This window comes from Somniosus microcephalus, chromosome 21, assembly GCF_052327205.1.
Source record: "Somniosus microcephalus isolate GS21.2 chromosome 21, FLI_Smic_1.0, whole genome shotgun sequence".
NCBI lineage: Eukaryota > Metazoa > Chordata > Chondrichthyes > Squaliformes > Somniosidae > Somniosus > Somniosus microcephalus.
In genome coordinates, this window is record NC_141007.1 from 15,796,360 (window position 1) to 15,818,683 (window position 22,324).

Below are 22,324 nucleotides of genomic sequence, written 5' to 3' on the forward strand. Positions count from 1 at the left end.
CTACCTTCTGGAACTCCCTCCCTCTACCTTGCTACTTCACTCTCCACCTCGAAAAGCCTTTTCAAAACTTCTCTCTGCGGCCTGCCCTAATTCTACTGCTTGGTCCGTTTTCTCCTGTGAAATATTGTAGGATATTGTGTTACGCTGAAGGCAATATATAAATGCATGTTGTTGTTGGATCCGCTCTCTTCCGCCCCCCCCCCCCCCCCCCCCCCCCGCTAATCTGCCTGTTTGGTAGTGGGGGAAAAAGAGCAGAGAATCGGATGGAATGGTCGCTGTCCTTGCCAGGGAACAATGGTGGGGTTCTAGGTGGCACAGCGCCAGCTTGTCCCCACGGACAAAGACATAGGACGGAATGCTAACCCTTCATTGGCACCTTGCAGGAAACGGCCAAGTGTGTAAAGAAACTGGCTTGTAATAAGTAATACTGACCAGAGCTGGTCTAGACTCATTCCAGACCTGTGCTGAGATGGCTGTGGCTAAAGAGGTTTACTACTCCTGATCTAGTCAACCCTGTGCAAGTGTGTGTATGTGGATACCAGATGGAGACAGGATGATCATGGCTACAGTTGAATGGCCAACTGCTCCGTCCTGTCTGGACTCTCACTTGGGAGAAGTACTGGAGAGATACGAGCACCTGTGGATTTGCACCCAGTAAGTCAGCACCCTCGGGATAGTTGCAGGAACAAACACAGCCCCATTCACATTGAATACAGTCAGTCAGTCAGCACATAGTGAAAATAATCGAGCTTTATTGGCAGCAGCTCTAACAACACTTCACAGAATGAAAGCTAAATATTCATTACCTTACTGAAGTAGTAACGAGTCGTCAGCAGACACCAAGGACTGGCTGTTAGCCTGAAGGTGGGGAGGGAACGGGAGTGCTGCTTTGAGGTTGGGGAACCAATAAGTATGGGTAACAAAAACTGCAGGACGTCTTTAAAAATTCTCTCCACAGCACGTCGGGCGGGAAATCCTGCAGCACAAGCTGGGGTGAGAGCAGGTCGGTCTAGTGGGGTGGGGGGCGTTTGATCGCGGGAGGTGGCGGGGGGGAGGATCCGATCATGGAGGGGTCCAATCCCTGACCCTGGGTGGGGGGGCGGAGGCTCGATCCCAAGTTAAATCAGGCTGCCTGCCTCATTAAAATATTTAAATTGCCAACCCACCTCCTAGGAGCGGGTTGGCTGCCCACCTCAGTTAAACCTGGAAGTGGGCGGGTTGAGGTTAGGTTTAAGATTTTAAAAACCTCTGACCTGACCCCCAACCCACCTGTTTTTGGGTGTTAAAAGTGTGTGACATTTATGCACAGCAAGGGCCCACAGACAGCGATGAGATAAATGACCTGATAATCTGTTTTGGTGATGTTGGTTGAGGGATAAATGTTGACTCGGACACCGGGAGAACTTCCTCAGTACTGCATTAAAATGTCAACCTAGATTATGTGCTTACGTCTCTAGCCTTGAACCCACAACCCTCTGACTCAGAGGTGAGAGTGATACCACTGAAACAATAGCAAAATACTGTGGATGCTGGAAATCTGAAATAACAACAGAAAACACTGGAAAAACTCAGCAGGCCAGGCAACATCCGTGGAGAGAGAAACAGAGTTAACGTTTCAGGTCGAAGACCCTTCGTCAGAACTGGAAACAAGCAGGAAAAGGAACAGATTTTAAAGCAAGTTTTGGGGCAGGGAAATGGGGGAGGGGATGAAAGAACAAAAGGGAAGGTCTGTGATAGGATGGAAGGCAGGAGAAGAAAAGAGACATTAAGAGATATTCAAGGTGAGAGGAGGTGGTATTGGGACAGGTTAAGAAACAAAGGATGGCTCTCGATGGGGTGTGAATTGCGCTGGCAGAATGAAAATGGCCATGTGGGGGAAAAAAACCACAAACAAAAAGTGGATAAAAAATGTGATCGGGGCCGAGGTTACGATCTAAAATTGTTGAACTCTGTTGAGTCCAGAGGGCTGTAAAGTGCCTAATCGAAAGATGAGGTGCTGTTCCTCAAGCTTGCGCTGAAACAAGGCTGCCACCTAAGCCGCCCTCTAGATTATTAACGAAAATGATAACTGCAATGGTCCCAATACTACACTGGTGACTGGGTCCCATTCAAATCCTTTCCCATTTATAACCTACCTATGTGATTTCAGTCTTCTGCCTCTGCAATATAACAGCACTCTTATAATTGCACAAGATCTAATTGTATTCTGATAGCTGTCTATGCGGTACTTCTATCTATGCGGTACTTCTATCGAAAGGCAAAGATCAACCCAAACCGTTCTCGTCACTTGCTCAAAGATCTGAATCGGGTTCGTGAGGCAGGACCTACATTTCCTAAAGTCAAGTTGGGAATCCCTAATAACCACCAAACTCTCCAAGTGATGATCAATCACATCCCAAATATAACTTTCCTACAGCTGGCGTCAAGCTCATCGCCGTATAATTCCCAGGGTCCAATTTTGTCCCCATCTTAAATGATATGGTCACAGCAGCCACTCTCCAATCCATGGGGACAAGCCCACACTTCAGTGAACTACTGAATAGATGAACTAGTGGCTCACTAAAGCCCCCGCCCCTTCCCCCTCCCGCCAGTTTACCTGGGCAGCGTGGAGTAAATGGTATTTGGTCCTTCAGCTCTATTAAGTTAATCTTAACTAAGGGGGAATTTTTAATTTTCCTCTCTGGGCGGGAATGGAGCGGGTAGCAGCTAAAATGCAGCGGCTCCCGCGACATTCCTAATCGGCGCCCTATGACGTCAATAGGACCTCGATGGCATTTTAACCGGGGGGGTCCCAAGCAGGGAAACCATTGGGGATTTCTCACCAGGCTCAAGCAGATCAGCAGCTGGTGGGAAGGACAGAGGCTGTCCAGGTAAGAACATAAGAATTAGGAGCAGGAGTAGGCCATACGGCCCCTCGAGTCTATTCTGCCATTTAATAAGATCATGGCTGATCATTGACTTCAACTCCCGCCCGATCTCCATAATCCCTCGATTCCCCTAGAGTCCAAAAATCTATTGATCTCAGCCTTGAATATACTCAAAGACTCAGCATTCACAGCCCTCTGGGGCAAAGAATTCCAAAGATTCACAATCCTCTGAAGAAATTCCTCCTCATCTCAGTCTTAAATGGCTGACCCCTTATCCTGAGACTATGCCCCCTAGGTCTAGACACTCCAGCCAAGGGAAACAACCTCTCAGCATCTACCCTGTCAATCCTGGAGTGCTGCCCTGGACTCCCCACTGTCCTTCCGTCCCACGAGCCACCACACTCTCTTTCCCCCCCCAAACCCCCTCTTCCCTGGAAGCTGGCGGGTGGCCAGGGGCCACCTGACCTTCACCCGCTGTGCGCACTCTACCCGTGCGGGAAGTGGACCAATTAAATGAGAGCTGGGCGTTAAAATCTCCCGGGCCTGAAACTTAGGCCAGCGAGTGCGATTCACACTCACCCTGCCCCCGCCTCCCTGAACGATAGCAAAATACTGCAGGTTTTGAAGAAGGGTCAAACCCGAAACGTCAACTCAAATTTCTCTCCACGGATGTTGCCTGACTTGCTGAGTTTTTCCAGCATTTTCTGTTGTTATTCCGCCTCCCTGAAACCCGCTCCGGTATAAAATCGACCCCTAAAACCATTTGTGCGATCATTTCTATTGAAGCAGCATTAGCTGACCCTGTACTGCCAGAGCCGGAGCATTGTTCTCAGAAGTGAAAGAACACTGGTGCGGAGTATTCATTCAGCTCGTTAGCCATCTCTTTAACCTCATACCAAACCTGCCCAGATAAATCCCTCAAAGGATCAATGTGGACTTTGTTTTCTAATGCCTACTTTTCTTTTTTCTCTTCTGCTATTTAGCATTCCTAATACTATCTCCTGTTACCCACAGCATATAAGATTCTGAGGGGGATTGATGCTGAGAGGTTGTTTCCCCCTGGCTGGAGAGTCTAGAACTACAGGGGATAGTTTCAGGATAAGGGGTCGGCCATTTAGGACTGAGATGAGGAGGAATTTCTTCACTCCGAGGGTTGTGAATCTTTAGAATTCTCTGCCCCAGAGGGCTGTGAATGCTGAGTCTTTGAGTATATTCAAGGCTGAGATAGATAGATTTTTGGACTCTAGGGGAATCAAGGGATATGGAGATCGGGCGGGAAAGTGGAGTTGAGGTCGATGATCAGCCATGATCTTATTGAATGGGGGGAGCAGGCTCGAGGGGCCGTGTGGCCGACTCCTGCTCCTAATTCTTATGTTCTTCTGTTTGTTACACTTGTTTCTATTTTCTTTACAACTGAACCTTTACTACAATGAAGTATGTTTTTAGGTTAATTTGCCTACACACGTCTCTATTTAGCCATGTCAGTCTGACTACCTGAACCCTTGTCCTCTAGGATCCTTTGTCCTACAGGATGGATTTAAAAATGCTCCTTTACTTTGAGCCTACTCCAATGTACCTTCTCCAAATCATGATTTGGCTCTCCTGAAATCAGTACCAAAATAACTTAACAGCAGCATTAAGCAACTGAAATCTAGCCATACAGTTATCGCTATTGACCAGACACTTTCCCCAGGTGCACATCAGATATTGTTTCTGGATCACTACTAACTCTAATTTGTACTCTGCCTACCATGTTGAATAAATGGTATTAGCTGCTTCTCGCTGTCGGTCAGTGAGGGGATGTTACAAATGGCATCACTGTCAGTGAATGAGGGGATGTGTTATAAACAGTATCACTGCCTCTCCCTCAATGCTCTATAGTGCCTCCTCATGGTTATATGTGCAATCACTGGTGGTTTCCCTCTGCGCTTTCAGTCTGCCACGCTCTCCTCTTTACCGGGGCCTGCTGCCTACTCATTACTCGATCCTGCCCTTCTTCGCTCTTGGGCCTGGGTTTTGCTGCAGGCTCCAAGTTCGGTACCGCTCTCTGGCTGGTGCCTGCTGACAGCGGCAGCCCGGACTTCCAGGCTCTTCGACCAGGGGCATCACTAGGCCTGGATCCGACCGCCAGGGCCCTGTGGGCTGACCCGGCAACTTCAGCAGGGTGTTCGCAAGCCGGGCCTTTGCTTGGCCGGAGGCCGGAGACGACTGCCGATTCAGAGATCGCGCTGTACGTCCTCGGTAACAGGAGCTGCACGCTTAGCGGCGGGATGGCTCTCTTCTCCGCGTTACTCTTTTCTCTCCTGCCCAGTCTCTGCCTCTTCTGGTTAATTCTGCACTGCACTTTCTCCAAATCCGCTTCGATCCGATACAAGTCATCGGTGACTTTATTGACACGGTCAAACTGACCGAGGAGGCTGTTGACAGTCGGCAGCAGTCGATCCAGGTAGGCCTCGATGTCGTAGGCCTCTGTGGTCGGACTCTCCGGAAGAATCAGATCCTCGGATCGCACAGAGCCAGATGAGATGGTGAAGTCGGAGATGTGGGACTCGGTGCTCGCCGATACTAACCGGGAAAATCTGGAGGTTCGGGAAGTGCCTGTCGGCAGGGACTCCATTCCTTCGAACTTCACCTTGTGACGGAACTGCGATGAAATGAAGGAAAGGTTCGGTGAGGATCAGTGACTCAAAGTTTAAGTGAGACGGTACCTTCATTTATTACACTCAGCTGAGCAGTAAACTATGGCCAGATCGAGGGGGCTAAAGATTCACTAGTCCAATTAGTTCCATTGTTTGTATTCAGTGCTCACCACAGGGGCACCAACCCACGTCCTACCCTTAAACAAGACCCAGGAGCGGCGGCTGGGACACTGCTGGGATCAGCCATGGCTCAGTGGTAACACCCTCACCTCTGAGTCAGAACATTGGTAAAACGTCCTGCTGCTGGTCCCTACCTCTTGGAGCATTGGCCTGCAGGGTTACATGGAGCCAAGCAGGAAGAATCCCTCTGTCGGCGATGGAGCCTGGTAAACCACAGCCGGCAGCAATAGGACAAGGAACAGCGATAAGACGGTGGTCAGTGGCACCAAAAGTGAGCCAATGGCATTGGACGGACTGTCTGGCAGCACCAATGATACGGCGATGGACAGCCGCGTGACCAGTTTGGTCATCATTCCAATGTCAGCTGAACCTGCTTCAATTTGGGGCTTTGGAAGATTGAGGTCAGCACTGCCATAATCAACCCCACTGTTAGCAATGTCAAATTTAGATTTTTCTTTTTCTCTAATTTTCCACACGGTAAACAATTGCAGAGACCTTGGGTCAAAATATCCACCGAGTAGAATTGTTTGCATCAGTTCTCGATGTGTATGGGAAAAGCACAGGATAGAAATGGAAAAAAGGAAATATGGGAGTATGCATTTGTGCAGCTGTTCGCGGATGCCTTGTGCTATCTCTGAAGGAGTGTGGGATCTGGTACATTCGTGGGTAATTAGGCCAAGCAGGCACTGCAGCTCCTGAGGGACCAGGAAATGTTATTTCACTGTTCCATGTACCAACGCATATGGCTGGGAGAGAGGGGGGAGCAGAAGAGCAGGAGGCCACTAAATGGAGAGAAAAGAGGTTCGGAGTTAAGACAAGAGGGAGCACGAGGCTGGGAGCAAGACAGCGGAGGGTGGGTGGACTGGAATTGGACAGAAGGGAGCAGGAGGTTGAGAGTGGGAGAGAGAGGAGCCGGAGTGGCTCAAAATAGACAGCAGTGCGTGGCCAGGCCAGGAACAGTTGAATGCGCTCACCACAGTGCGCAACAGTGAAGGAGGCTGAGCATTGGACAGACGAGAGCAGGAAACCGGGAGCTGGAGAGGGAAGTCGGAGGCCTGGAATCTGGGAAAAGGGAGCAGGAGGCCGAGTCAAAGAGAAAGGTGTGAGAGTCTGAGAGAAGGGAGGGGGAGGCCTGGAGTTGGAGAGAGAGGAGTGGGCGTGGCACTAGAGAGTCCATAATAGACTGGAGAGAATGACTGGGTCAAAAGCAGGTGAATACTGAGTGAGTGACTGTACCATCCACCACAATGACTCATGCACATGATAAACCCCCCCCACTCCGCCCCACCCCCCCGCTTCACCCCCCATCCCCACCCACACACCCCATCTCCCCGCTTCACCCCCCCGTACCCACCCCCACCCGCTTCACCCCCCGTACCCACCCCCACTCGCCCCACCTCCCGTCCCCACCCCTCCCCTGCCTCCGCTCCACCCCCCCGCTCCCCAGCTTCAAGCTGACAGCTGCTGGAAACCAATCCTCGGTTCGATCCTTCCAGTGACACAGCGACTGGCACTCTTGCATTCCGATTGCCATCGTTGAAGCTCCAACCCAGCTGTCAGCGGTCCTGCACGGTGTCCCTGGCCAGTCTCTACATTTACCTCCTTTGCCTTGGTGAGTCCAATCCAGAGTTTGAACCTCTTAATGAAGAACTCGATCATCTCGTAGTCTTGCGGCTCGATGGCAGGGCGGTACATTTCTGCCCGGACGCCCCTGTAATTCTGAATGGTGATGGCGCTGAAGAGGCTCCTCGCAATCCACACCAGGCACAGCAGGTAGCTGATGAAGTAGACGGGCGCGGTCAGGGGGTACTGGCGGACTGCGTTCCGCAGGGACACGGCTCCTCGGGAGAAGGCAACCAGAGACAGCAGGGTGCGCCTGAACGTCTTAAAGTCCTCCAGGGCAGGAGAGAACATCTGGAGGGAACACAAGGGGAAGAGCAGTTGGGGCCCACTTCCTCTGACAGAAATACACAACCATAGAAATTACAACACGAAAACAGGCTGTACGGCCCAACCACTCGGTGTTGGTGTTTATCCTCCACATGAGCAGTGTCCTAATCCCATGTACCTGCTCTGTTCCCGATTTCTTTATCCCCCCTTCCATCAACCACCTGTCTAACCCACTCTTAAATGTTGACATGGTCTCAGTTTCAATCACTAACTCCAGTTATATTTATGTCCCCGCATTCCAGACCCCTCAATCACTGGAAACAGTCTGTTTCTATCTACTCTGTCCCAATACTTCATAGTTTTAAACTCCTCTATCAAATCACCCACTAATCTCCTCCGTTCCAAATGAAAAGAGCCCCAATTTTTCAAGTCTTTCTTCATATTTGCATTTCTTCATACCAGGCAGCGTCCCGGTGACTCTGTGCCGTACCCTCTCTACTCCCACAACATCCTTCCTATAGTGCGGAGCCCAACACTGCTCCAACTGTGGTCTCAGTAAGGTTTTATGTCGATTCACCTTTACATCTCCACTTGTATATTCTATACACAGTATTCATGGCCTTATGCACTGAGGAGCTGCTGTTAATGCCTTCTAAACCTGAACCCCCAATTCCCTCTGCTCTTCCACATCACCCAGCTTTCCCAATCCCTTCACCTCCCTGGTGTCCTGCACCGTGGGCCCTTCAGCTCCCTGGTGTCCTGCACTGTGGGCCCTTCACCCCCCTGGTGTCCTGCACCGTGGGCCCTTCACCCCCCCTGGTGTCCTGCACCGTGGGCCCTTCACCCCCCTGGTGTCCTGCACCGTGGGCCCTTCACCTCCCTGGTGTCCTGCACCGTGGGCCCTTCACCTCCCTGGTGTCCTGCACCGTGGGCCCTTCACCTCCCTGGTGTCCTGCACCGTGGGCCCTTCACCTCCCTGGTGTCCTGCACCGTGGGCCCTTCACCCCCCTGGTGTCCTGCACCGTGGGCCCTTCACCCCCCTGGTGTCCTGCACCGTGGGCCCTTCACCTCCCTGGTGTCCTGCACCGTGGGCCCTTCACCTCCCTGGTGTCCTGCACCGTGGGCCCTTCACCTCCCTGGTGTCCTGCACCGTGGGCCCTTCACCTCCCTGGTGTCCTGCACCGTGGGCCCTTCACCTCCCTGGTGTCCTGCACCGTGGGTCCTTCACCTCCCTGGTGTCCTGCACCGTGGGCCCTTCACCCCCCTGGTGTCCTGCACCGTGGGCCCTTCACCTCCCTGGTGTCCTGCACCGTGGGCCCTTCACCTCCATGGTGTCCTGCACCGTGGGCCCTTCACCTCCCTGGTGTCCTGCACCGTGGGCCCTTCACCTCCCTGGTGTCCTGCACCGTGGGCCCTTCACCTCCCTGGTGTCCTGCACCGTGGGCCCTTCACCTCCCTGGTGTCCTGCACCGTGGGCCCTTCACCTCCCTGGTGTCCTGCACCGTGGGCCCTTCACCCTCCTGGTGTCCTGCACCGTGGGCCCTTCACCCCCCTGGTGTCCTGCACCGTGGGCCCTTCATCCCCCTGGTGTCCTGCACCGTGGGCCCTTCACCTCCCTGGTGTCCTGCACCGTGGGCCCTTCACCTCCCTGATGCCCTGCACCGTGGGCCCTTCACCTTCCTGCTGTCCTGCACCGTGGGCCCTTCACCTCCCTGGTGTCCTGCACCGTGAGCCCTTCACCTCCCTGGTGTCCTGCACCGTGCGCCCTTCACCTCCCTGGTGTCCTGCACCGTGGGCCCTTCAGCTCCCTGGTGTCCTGCACCGTGGGCCCTTCGCCCCCCTGGTGTCCTGCACCGTGGGCCCTTCACCCCCCTGGTGTCCTGCACCGTGGGCCCTCGGTCTTTCACCTTGGTCTGAATAAAAAAATCCTCCAAAGGAAATGCACGCCCGTCACAGGGACCCAAGGGGAGTTCTGGGCTGGGCCTGATCGGATCGCAGTTCGCTCTCTCACGCTCCGGTAAAGGGTTCCGATACCCACCACATAACCGCACTGCGCGTAGACCATGACGAGCACGAAGAAGATCAGGGCGGCAGCCATCAGCTCACGTAACATGTGCTGGAACGTCTTCCCAAACACACACCACCTCCGCACAAAACGAAGCTGTCCTACAATCTATAGAAAGAAAGCATTTGGATAGCACAACCTCAGGACGCCCGAATTATGCTTTACAGGTAATGAAGTATTTTTGAAGTGTAGTCACTGTTGTAATGTAGCAAACGTGGCAGCCAATTTTTGCACAGCAAGATCCCCCAAACACCAATGTGATAATGACCAGATCATCTGTTCTGGTGATGTTGGTTGAGGGATAAATGTTGGCCCAGGGCACCAGGGAGAACTCACCTGCTCTTATTGTCATGGGATCCTTTACGTCCACTCGAGGACAGACAGGACCTCGGTTTAATGTCTCACCCAAAAGACGGCGCCTCAGTACTGCACTAGAGCGTCAGTGTAGATTTTGTGCTCAAGTCTTTAGAGCGGGAGTTTGAACCCGCAACCTTCTGATTCAGAGGCATGAGCGCTACCACTGAGCTATGGCTGACAGTGTGGATAAATGGGGAAATCGTAAACACAGCATCCGAAACTCTATGGGCCCTACACGTGCAGCTTCACAGTCAACAACACGGGCACACAAATGGAATATGTTCTACCGCATGGATGGGATGTTTCTTTTTTCTATATATATATAAAAGAGCTCTTCTGTCTGTCTGTCCTTCCGTCTGTCTGTCTGTCCTCTATACACACAAAAGTTATAGAGCGTACCTACACGTGTTACATCAAAAGAAAGCTTATGATTCCAGAATGGTCATAAGCATATTTACTTTTTGGTCAGACAAAAATTGTGCCAACGGTATCCAAAAAACTTTCAAAATTCTGCTCATTATCCGCTCATTAGCATTGAGTGATGTGAAGGTTGACCAATCGTACACTCGCGTGACCTGACGGTTGACCAATCGCTGCGTCACGGGGGCGGGTTCATTGTGTGTGCGGGCGGGCCATCCTAGAGTTGAGGGACGTAATGATTGACCAATCCTACAGTTCAGTGACCTGACGGTTGACCAATCGGTGCGTGTGTGGGCGGGCCTAATCCTTCTGAGCGGAGGTGAGTGGCCGCCATCTTGATTCCTAAGTTGATTTTTTTTCCCCACTTTCTGTACACAATTAAATAGTTTTTAAAAAAAGTAAATTAAATTCTAAAGACTTTTTGTAAGCTGATTAATTTTCCTATCTTTCACCCTCTTATTTTGGTGCCAGGGGACTCGGGCTTTCCCCCCCCTCTACTAGGCCGCAGGCCCAGCCGCAATCGGCGGTCTAAAGCCCGCTCAGGCCCCATCCCGGGGCTCGGGAGGGCGGAGGGTTTTCTATAAACGAAGTGACTGCTGCCAGCGACTGGAAGCTGTGGTGAGTGACTGGTGCCAACGACTAGAAGCTGATATCGATGTTCCTACTTCTCCCCCACACCCACAGAGCCCGCTCTGTTGAGCGGCGGCGTCTCTCCCTCTCTTCCCGCGCGGCGCGCAGGCCCAGCCGCAATCGGCGGTCTTGAAGCCGGCTCGGGCGGGGGGGGCGATGCTGGGGAGGGCGGGGGGGGGGGGGGGGTGCTCGGGAGGGCGGGGCTGGCCGGTGCTCGGGAGGACGGGGCTCGGGAGGGCGGGAGGGGAAGGGTTACCCCGGCAACTGCGCCCGGCCCTCTCTCACAGCCTCAAGCCGCCTCACGCCCGGTCCCGGCTCCATTTACGGCCGCGGGCCGGGCCCTCTCTCTCTCCTTCCCTCTGTCTCTCTCTCCTCCCCCCTCCCCTCTCCCCCTCCCTCCCTCCCCTCTTCCCCCTCCCTCTCCCCCCCTCCCCTCCCTCTCCCCCCCTCTCCCCCTCCCCTCTGCCTCACCCTCTCTCTCTCCCCCCTCCCTCCTCTCTCCCCCTCTCTCTCCCCCCCTCTCTCTCCCCCAGTCTCTCTCTCCCCCCAGTCTCTCTCTCTCTTCTCCCCCAGTCTCTCTCTCTCTCTCCCCCCGTCTCTCTCTCTTCTCCCCCCAGTCTCTCTCTCTCTTCTCCCCCAGTCTCTCTCTCTCCGTCTCTCTCTCTCTCCCCCCCAGTCTCTCTCTCTCTCCCCCCAGTCTCTCTCTCTCTCCCCCCAGTCTCTCTCGCTCTCTCTCCCCCAGTCTCTCTCTCTCTCTCTCCCCCAGTCTCTCTCTCTCTCTCTCTCTCCCCCCCAGTCTCTCTCTCTCTCTCCCCCCCGTCTCTCTCTCTTCTCCCCCCAGTCTCTCTCTCTCTCCCCGTCTCTTTCTCTCTCCCCCAGTCTCTCTCTCTCTCCCCCGTCTCTCTCTCTCTTCTCCCCCAGTCTCTCTCTCTCTCTCTCCCCGTCTCTCTCTCTTCTCCCCCCAGTCTCTCTCTCTCTCCCCGTCTCTTTCTCTCTCCCCCAGTCTCTCTCTCTCTTCTCCCCCAGTCTCTCTCCCCCCTCTCTCTCTCTCTCCCCCCCTCTCTCTCTCTCTCTCCCCCCCAGTCTCTCTCTCTCCTCCCCAGTCTCTCTCTCTCTCCCCCCCAGTCTCTCTCTCTCTCCTCCCCCAGTCTCTCTCTCTCTCTCTCCCCCCAGTCTCTCTCTCTCTCTCCCCCAGTCTCTCTCTCTCTCTCCCCCCCAGTCTCTCTCTCTCTCTCCCCCCAGTCTCTCTCTCTTCTCCCCCCAGTCTCTCTCTCTCTCCCCGTCTCTCTCTCTCCCCGTCTCTCCTCAGTCTCTCTCTCTCCCCCCCAGTCTCTCTCTCTCTTCTCCCCAGTCTCTCTCTCTCTCTCTCCCCCCGTCTCTCTCTCTCTCTCTCCCCCCGTCTCTCTCTCTTCTCCCCCCAGTCTCTCTCTCTCTCCCCGTCTCTTTCTCTCTCCCCCAGTCTCTCTCTCTCTTCTCCCCCAGTCTCTCTCTCTCTCTCTCCCCCCCTCTCTCTCTCTCTCCCCCCCTCTCTCTCTCTCCCCCCCCAGTCTCTCTCTCTCCTCCCCAGTCTCTCTCTCTCTCTCCCCCCTCTCTCTCTCTCCCCCCCTCTCTCTCTCCCCCCCTCTCTCTCTCTCCCCCCCCTCTCTCTCTCTCCTCCCCAGTCTCTCTCTCTCTCTCTCCCCCCCAGTCTCTCTCTCTCTCTCTCTCTCCCCAGTCTCTCTCTCTCTCTCCCCCAGTCTCTCTCTCTCTCTCTCTTTCCCCCAGTCTCTCTCTCTCTCTCTCTCCCCCCAGTCTCTCTCTCTCTCCCCCCAGTCTCTCTCTCTGTCCTCCCCAGTCTCTCTCTCTCCCCCAGTCTCTCTCTCTCTCTCCTCCCCCCGTCTCTCTCTCCTCCCCCCAGTCTCTCTCTCTCCTCCCCAGTCTCTCTCTCTCTCCCCCCTCTCTCTCTCTCTCCCCCCCCCTCTCTCTCCCCCCTCTCTCTCTCTCCCCCAGTCTCTCTCTCTCTCCTCCCCAGTCTCTCTCTCTCCTCCCCCGAGTCTCTCTCTCTCTCTCGCCCCCCCAGTCTCTCTCTCTCTCCCCCAGTCTCTCTCTCTCCCCCAGTCTCTCTCTCTCTCCCCCAGTCTCTCTCTCTCTCTCTCCCCCAGTCTCTCTCTCCCCCCAGTCTCTCTCCCCCCAGTCTCTCTCTCTCTCCTCCCGTCTCTCTCTCTCCTCCCGTCTCTCTCTCTCTCTCCCCCAGTCTCTCTCTCCTTCCCCCAGTCTCTCTCTCTCTTCTCCCCCCAGTCTCTCTCTCTCTCCCCGTCTCTCTCTCTCCGCCCCAGTCTCTCTCTCTCTCTCTTCCCCCCAGTCGCTCTCTCTCTTCCCCCCAGTCGCTCTCTCTTCCCCCCAGTCGCTCTCTCCCCCCCAGTCGCTCTCTCTCTTCCCCCCAGTCGCTCTCTCTCTTCCCCCAGTCGCTCTCTCTCTTCCCCCCAGTCGCTCTCTCTCTTCCCCCAGTCGCTCTCTCTCTTCCCCCCAGTCGCTCTCTCTCTTCCCCCCAGTCGCTCTCTCTCTTCCCCCCAGTCGCTCTCTCTCTTCCCCCCAGTCGCTCTCTCTCTTCCCCCCAGTCGCTCTCTCTCTTCCCCCCAGTCGCTCTCTCTCTTCCCCCCAGTCGCTCTCTCTCTCGACCCCCAGTCGCTCTCTCTCTTCCCCCAGTCGCTCTCTCTTCCCCCAGTCGCTCTCTCTCTTCCCCCCAGTCGCTCTCTCTCTTCCCCCCAGTCGCTCTCTCTCTTCTACCCAGTCGCTCTCTCTCTCTCTTCCAACAACAACATGCCCTCAAAAAACCCTCGGCACCGCCAGGCACTTCAGCTAGTTAAATATATATACACACACTGGTGTCGCAGTGTGTGGCCGGGCAATTTGTTCCCAGACCTCCAGCCCCTCTTCAGTCAGATGCTGGGAAGTCTAATGCAGGTGTTGAAGATGATTGAAGGGTTTGATCGGATCGATAGAGAGAAACTGTTTCCTCTGGGCAAGAAGGGTAGCCGGGATAAACCGGGGATAAACCAGGGATTTACAGGCCAGTGAGCCTAACATCTGTGGTAGGGAAATTATTGGAAAAAATTCTGAGGGACAAAATTAGTCTCCACTTGGAGAGGCAAGGATTAATCGGGGATAGTCAGCATGGCTTTGTCAAGGGTAAATCATGTCTGACAAATCTGATTGAATTTTTCGAGGGGGTGACTAGGGAGGTGGATGAGGGAAATGCTGTGGATGTGGTTTACATGGACTTCAGTAAAGCTTTTGACAAAGTCCCGCATAGGAGACTGGTCAAGAAGGTAAGAGCCCATGGGATCCAGGGTGCCTTGGCGCGTTGGATCCTAAACTGGCTGAGTGGCAGGAGGCAGAGGGTGATGGTCGAAGGTTGCTTTTGTGACTGGAAGCCTGTGTCCAGTGGGGTACCTCAGGGATCGGTGCTGGGTCCCTTGCTGTTTGTGATCTACATAAATGATTTGGATGAGAATGTAAAAGGTATGGTCAGTAAGTTCGCAGATGACACGAAAATTGGTGGGGTGGTAAATTGCGAGGAGGAAAGCCTCAGGCTACAGGACGATATAAACGGGTTGGTCAGATGGGCGGAAAAGTGGCAAATGGAATTTAACCCTGAAAAGTGCAAGGTGATGCATTTTGGACGGACAAATAAGGCAAGGGAATACACAATGAGTGGTAGGACCCTAGGAAGTACAGAGGGTCAGAGGGACCTTGGTGTACATGTACATAGATCCCTGAAGGCAGCGGAACAGGTAGATAAGGTGGTTAAAAAGGCATATGGGATACTTGCCTTCATTAGCTGAGGCATAGAATATAAGAGCAGGGAGGTTATGATGGAGCTGTACAAAACGCTGGTGAGGCCACAGCTGGAGTACTGTGTGCAGTTCTGGTCGCCTCACTATAGGAAGGATGTGATTGCTTTGGAGAGGGTGCAGAGAAGATTCACCAGGATGTTACCTGGGATGGAGCGCCTCAGCTATGAAGAAAGACTAAACAGGCTGGGGTTGTTTTCCTTGGAGCAAAGAAGGCTGAGGGGGGACCTGATTGAGGTGTACAAAATGATGAGGGGCATAGATAGGGTAGACAAAGAGGAACTTTTCCCCTTAGTAGGGGGGTCAATAACAAGGGGGCATAGATTCAGGGTAAGGGGCAGGAGATTTAGAGGGGATTTGAGGAGGAACTTTTTCACCCAGAGGGTGGTTGGAATGTGGAACTCAATGCCTAAAAGGGTGGTAGAGGCAGGAACCCTCACAACATTCAAGAAGCATTTGGATGAGCACTTGAAATGCCATTGCATACAAGGCTATGGACCAAATGCTGGAAAATGGGATTAGACTGGACAGGGATGGATGGGCGGTGCAGACACGATGGGCCGAAGGGCCTCTTTCTGTGCTGTAAAACTCTATGACTCTATGACTCTATGGTGGGAGGGTCCAGAACAAGGGGGCATAACCTTAAAATTAGAGCCAGGCCGTTCAGGGGTGATGTCAGGAAGCACTTCTTCACACAAAGGTGGTGGAAATCTGGAACTCCCTCCCCCAAAAAAGCTGTTGAGACAGGGGGTCAATTGAAAATTTTAAAACTAAGATTGATAGATTTTTGTTAGGCAAGGGTATTAAGGGTTTCGGAACCAAGGCAGGTACATGGAGTTTAGGTGCAGATCAGCCATGATCTAATTGAATGGTGGAACAGGCTCAAGGGGCTGAATGGCCTCCTCCTGTTCCGATGTTCCCAAGTGCCCGGGGGGCGGGGTCTGGCCAGTACCGACCAGCTCAACATAACCCGTTAGCAGTAGCTGAGATTGGTGGAATGTCAAACCTTCGAGGTGTCCTCCACGCTCGACCGCTCGCTCCCACACCCAGCACAGTCTGGACCAATAATATTCTCAGTCCTGGCCCCCGAGCAGTGGCTGCAGGCTGTGCAAGCGGGTGCACAGACCCATTGCCCTCCCATCCCTCTCGCTGGCTGGTCTGAAATGAAGATCTCACAGGGTGAAGACTTGCTATGCTACCGAGCGACTGTGCTTTTAACAAAAAATTTTTTTATTTCTCTCTTTCCCAGGATGTTAGGGATGAGGGCTTTTTTATTTCAGTAAAATCGACGGGAGGGATTTCAGCTCCCGTGTCCGTCCATCAGCCAAGGTCCCAACTACTTGTGAAGGATGTCAAGACCTTGGAGAGGGTGCAGAGGAGATTTGCCAGAATGGTACCAGGGATAAGGGATTTCAATTATATGGAGAAGCTGGGGTTGTTCTCCTTAGAGCAGAGAAGGTTAAGTGGAGATTTGATGGAGGTGTTCAAAATCATGAATGATTTCAATAGAGTAAATAAGGAGAAACTGTTTCCAGCGGCAGTTGGCTCGGTCACCAGAGGTCACAGATTTAAGGTGATTGGCAAAAGAACCAGAGGGGAGATGAGGAAACATGTTTTGCGCAGTGAGTTGTTGTGATCTGGAACGCTCTGCCTGAAAGGGTGGTGGAGGCAGATTCAGTAACAACTTTCCCTTCAAGTATTTATCCAATTCCATTTTGAAACATTTTTCAGGGCTGTGGGGAAAGAGCGGGGGAGTGGGACTAATTGGAGAGCTCTTTCAAAGAGCCGCCACAAATGACCTAATTCTGTGCAGTAAGATTCTAGCCCTTCCGATTCATGAGGTTCCGCTGCTGATGGTGTGCAGGGTTGGGTGCTTGTACCCCAGGATGCTGACAGATCCCCTACTCCTCATGCAAGTCGCTGATGTACCTTCATGGTGAGAATGGTGAGCAGCAAGGCAGCGAGGCCGGTGACCGCCTCGGCCAGCAGCGCAACCTGGTAGAAGCCGATGAAGGTCCGGCGGTTGCTCTCGTAGCTCCTGAGCTGCCCGTCAGCCAGTCTGATGCGGCTGAAGTGGAAGGCAGGGATGAGGATGCAGAGGAGGATGACCAGGAGCTGGAGGTACCTCCGGCCCTCTCTGAAATAAGCCAAACCCTCCCTGCTCAGGGCGACGGCCTCAGCAAACAGAAAAGAGAGGCTGAAGAGGAGCAACAGCACCTGCACAAAAAGGAGGCAACAGTCAGTGGAAGAGGTAGTACCAACATTGTAACTCAGCGCTGTCAGTGAAGAGGGAGAGCTCACCTGTAACACACACCTGAGCTCACCTATAACATTGACCTGAGCTCAGCGCTGTCAGTGAACAGGGAGAGCGCACCTGTAACACACACCTGAGCTCAGCACTGTCAGTGAACAGGAAGAGCTCACCTGTAACACTGACCTGAGCTCAGCGCTGTCAGTGAACAGGGAGAGCACACCTGTAACACACACCTGAACTCAGTGCTGTCAGTGAACAGGGAGAGCTCACCTGTAACACTGACCTGAGCTCACCTGTAACACTGACCTGTGCTCGGCACTGTCAGTGAACAGGGAGAGCTCACCTGTAACACTGACCTGAGCTCAGCGCTGTCAGTGAACAGGGAGAGCTCACCTGTAACACACACCTGAGCTCAGCACTGTCAGTGAACAGGAAGAGCTCACCTGTAACACTGACCTGAGCTCAGCGCTGTCAGTGAACAGGGAGAGCACACCTGTAACACACACCTGAACTCAGTGCTGTCAGTGAACAGGGAGAGCTCACCTGTAACACTGACCTGAGCTCACCTGTAACACTGACCTGTGCTCGGCACTGTCAGTGAACAGGGAGAGCTCACCTGTAACACTGACCTGAGCTCAGCGCTGTCAGTGAACAGGGAGAGCTCACCTGTAACACACACCTGAGCTCAGCACTGTCAGTGAACAGGAAGAGCTCACCTGTAACACTGACCTGAGCTCAGCGCTGTCAGTGAACAGGGAGAGCACACCTGTAACACACACCTGAACTCAGTGCTGTCAGTGAACAGGGAGAGCTCACCTGTAACACTGACCTGAGCTCACCTGTAACACTGACCTGTGCTCAGCACTGTCAGTGAACAGGGAGAGTTCACCTGTAACACACACCTGAGCTCAGTGCTGTCAGTGAACAGGGAGAGCTCACCTGTAACACACACCTGAGCTCAGCACTGTCGGTGAACAGGGAGAGCTCACCTGTAACACTGACCTGAGCTCAGCACTTTCAGTGAACAGGGAGAGCTCACCTGTAACACTGACCTGAGCTCAGTGCTGTCAGTGAACAGGGAGAGCTCACCTGTAACACACACCTGAGCTCAGTGCTGTCAGTGAACAGGGAGAGCTCACCTGTAACACTGACCTGAGCTCACCTGTAACACTGACCTGTGCTCAGCACTGTCAGTGAACAGGGAGAGCTCAACTGTAACACACACCTGAGCTCAGTGCTGTCAGTGAACAGGGAGAGCTCTCCTGTAACACTGACCTGAGCTCGGCACTGTCAGTGAACAGGGAGTGCTCACCTGTAACACTGACCTGAGCTCAGCACTGTCAGTGAACAGGGAGAGCTCACCTGCAACACACACCTGAGCTCAGTGCTGTCAGTGAACAGGGAGAGCTCACCTGTAACACTGACCTGAGCTCAGCACTGTCAGTGAACAGGGAGAGCTCACCTGCAACACACACCTGAGCTCAGTGCTGTCAGTGAACAGGGAGAGCTCACCTGTAACACTGACCTGAGCTCAGTGCTGTCAGTGAACAGGGAGAGCTCACCTGTAACACTGACCTGAGCTCAGCACTGTCAGTGAACAGGGAGAGCTCACCTGTAACACACACCTGAGCTCAGTGCTGTCAGTGAACAGGGAGATCTCACCTGTAACACCGACCTGAGCTCACCTGTAATACTGACCTGAGCTCACCTGTAACACTGACCTGAGCTCGGCACTGTCAGTGAACAGGGAGAGCTCACCTGTAACACTGACCTGAGCTCGGCACTGTCAGTGAACAGGGAGAGCTCACCTGTAACACTGACCTGAGCTCAGCACTGTCAGTGAACAGGGAGACCTCAACTGCGAGATAAACAGGTTTGGAAACGCCGTGTTTTTGAGGCTCCAGTTTCAGTGCTGGTCACACCCCAACAATGATCTTCAGAAGAGCTCCTTTGCTCATGGGTCAGGACACTGTAGTCCTTCTCCCAGAACCCCAGCATGATTTCCAGATTCACACCTTCTCCGTCCTCAGCCTTTGCTGAGTCGCTGCAAAGACTCAGAGTTAATAGTTGGGGAGCCAGAATCAAAAGGGAGTGCTCCAATCAATCTGAGAACTGAGTGGATGCACAAACAACAGTAGACACGCTCAGCTGGGACTCCCCTGTGCTACTGGACCATATCCAATGTGCCGGTGGGCAATGAGAGAGCATGTATAGGGTTCAATAAAGGAGCCTATGAAACAGTGGGCTATCTCCGGGGACATGATTAAACAACTGAAGCTTGTCAGATATTGCCCATAGAATTGGGAATTAAATATTTACAACACGTAACTCCTCTCCCCGCCCTCCCCCCTTCGAAATGGACTTTTCCCCCCTCATTCTTAGGATCTGGGCTTCGCTGGAAAGGCCATTCCTAGTTGCCCAGCTTCAATACAACTGAGTGGCTTCCTAGGCTACTTCAGACGGCTCTGAAGAGTCAACCACATTGGTGTGGGACTGGAGTCACAGATAGGCCCAGACTGGGTAAGGACGGCAGGTTTTCTTCCCTGAAGGACATTAGTGAACCAATTGTTTTTTTTTTAATGACAATCCAACTTTTACTGACTTTTTTTCTTCGTATTGTGTCCATTAAACTGAATTCAAATTCTCAAACTACCCTAGTGGGATTGGAACTCAGTGGATTGGGAGTCCAGGCCTCTGGATTACTAGTCAAGTTAAATAAAAAGACAAACTTGTATTTCTATAGCACCTTTCATGACCCCGGGTTGATCCAAAGCACTTTACAGCCAATGAAGTACTTTTGAAGTATAGTCAGTTGTAATGTAGGAAACGCAGCAGCCAAGTTGTGCACAACAAGCTCCAACAAACAGTAAATCCATGTTTACCTTTTGTAAATCCATGTTGACTTTTTCCGATCCTGTCACTGTTTTCCAAGTGCTCTGCTATTACATCTTTTATAATGGACTCTAGCATTTTCCCCACTACCGATGTCAGGTTTACCGGTCTGTAATTCCCCGTTTTCTCTCTACCACCCTTTTTGAATAGTGGGGTAACATTAGCTACCCGCCAATCCATGGGTACTGTTGCAGATTCCATCGAATGTTGGAAGATGATCAGCAATGCATCTACTATTTCTAGGGCCACTTCCTTAAGTACCCTAGGATGTAGATTATCAGGCCCTGGGGATTTATCAGCCTTCAATCCCGTCAATTTCCCTAACACCATTTCCCTACAAATACTGATTTCTTTCAGTTCCTCCCTTTCATCAGATCCTATGTTCCCCGACATCTCTGGGAGGTTATTTGTGTCCTCCTTTGTGAAGACAAAACCAAAATATGTATTTAATTGGTCAGCCATTTCTTTGTTCCCCATTATAAATTCCCCTGATTCTGACTGCAAGGGACCTACGCTTGACTTGACCAATCTTTTTCTCTTCACATATCTATAAAAGCTTTTACAGTCAGTTTTTATGTTCCTTGCAAGCTTACTCTCATATTCTATTTTCCCCTTCTTAAGTAATCCCTTTGTCCTCCTTTGTTGAATCCTAAACTGCTCCCAATCCTCAGGTTTACTGCTTTTTCTGGCCAATTTATATGTCCTCTCCTTCGATCTTATGCTATCCCTAATTTCCCTTGAAATAATACTGAGCGGCCTACGGGTGGCGCTGTCCAGGGACAGTATAAATACGCGGGCACGGGCCCAGCTTGCGCAGGACATTCTTAACAGGAACTAGTGAAGGACACAACTAGATCTCCATGTTGTAAAACAGTTGATTAAAGCTTTGTTTAACGCTTAGACCAAGTGCCCAGTAGTTTTCTTACGTCAACTACCATACCCTGACAACCCCAAGTAGACACTGCTGCACGTATCTAACACGCAGATGTGTGTGGTGGGTGGTTGAACTAACCTGACTTCCCTGATCGAAGGGGCCTGGTGCTAGCTTGTGCCTGCTGCATGTTGGAAGTGGGCAGTTTAAGCGGGCCCTTTCTTAGGTGTTACAGAGTGACGCTTACCATCGACACCAGCAACAGGTCCATCCCTCGGCTCGAGCGCAGCATAGAGAGGGGTTTAATGTCGACAGTCGGCGCGACAGACGCCCCAGGCTGAAACTCCACCAGTAATGTCACCACCGCGTACAGATCCACGTCCTGGCTGTACTGCGTGAACTCAACAAACATGGCCCGCGTCCTGGGAAAGGGGGAAGGAAGCAGAATATTAAAAATAGTCACTAATAAATCCAATAGGCAATTCAGGAGAAACTTCTTCACAGAGAGCGGTGAGAATGTGGAACTCGCTACCACAGGGAGTGGTTGAGGCGAATATCATAGATACATTTAAGGGGAAGCTGTATAAACACATGAGGGAGAAAGGAATAGAAGGTTATGCTGAAAGGGTGAGTTGAGATAGGGTGGGAGGAGGCTCGTGTGGAGCAGCAGGGACCAGTTGGGCCGAATGGACTATTTCTGTGCTGTACATTCTATCTAATTCTATGTAACTGAGGGAGAAATGACAGCTTGAGATTGGAACCCATCTACACTGCACCCAACACTGAGCCTATACCCTGCTTTAAAATGTTTGCACCGCGCCATATAACACCCTTCATTTCCAAGCACTAAGCTCCTGTTAAAAGGAAAGCCATTTGGGGGGTACGTGGAGAGTGAGGGGACACAGTGTGAGCTAGCTGGGACTCTGAGCGCCTGCATTAACTTACGTATAGCTCTGTGTGTGGAAGCCCTCCTCAATCGCACAGAGCTGCATCCATTAGCAACAGTTCAACATAAGGAACGGTGGCACGGTGGCATAGTGGTTAGCACTGTTGCCTCACAGCGCCAGGGACCCGGGTTCGAATCCGGCCTCGGGTGACTGTCTGTGTGGAGTTTGCACATTCTCCCCGTGTTTGCGTGGGTTTTCTCCGGGTGCTCCGGTTTCCTCCCACAGTCCAAAGATGTGCAGGTTAGGTTGATTGGCTATGATAAATTGACCCTTAGTGTTAGGGGGATTAAATACATGGGGTTACGGGGATAGGGTGGGATATGTGTTGGTGCAGGAGTTACGGGGATCGGGTGGAATATGTGTCGGTGCAGGCTCGATGGGCCAAAATGGCCTCTATCTGCACTGTGGGGTTTCTGTGATTCTGTGAAGGACCGATAGAGGGAGGAGGCCTGTGGGGGTGGGGGGTGGGGATGGGGGGC

At 52.6% G+C, this 22,324-nt stretch overlaps 1 protein-coding gene across 1 annotated transcript in view; it reads right to left on the minus strand.

Moving 5' to 3' along the window:
* Window positions 1–732: 732 nt before the first annotated feature.
* Window positions 733–22,324, minus strand: part of pkd1b (polycystic kidney disease 1b) — a 157,133-nt gene continuing 135,541 nt past the window's right edge. The window contains exons 25-29 of the mRNA XM_085964089.1: window positions 21,146–21,320; window positions 16,811–17,098; window positions 9,615–9,749; window positions 7,286–7,600; window positions 733–5,511 (exon numbers count right to left, since the gene is read on the minus strand). Coding sequence (XP_085820215.1) covers window positions 4,774–5,511; window positions 7,286–7,600; window positions 9,615–9,749; window positions 16,811–17,098; window positions 21,146–21,320 — 1,651 coding nt within the window. The 3' untranslated portion in view covers window positions 733–4,773. The remainder of the gene's footprint in view (window positions 5,512–7,285; window positions 7,601–9,614; window positions 9,750–16,810; window positions 17,099–21,145; window positions 21,321–22,324) is intronic.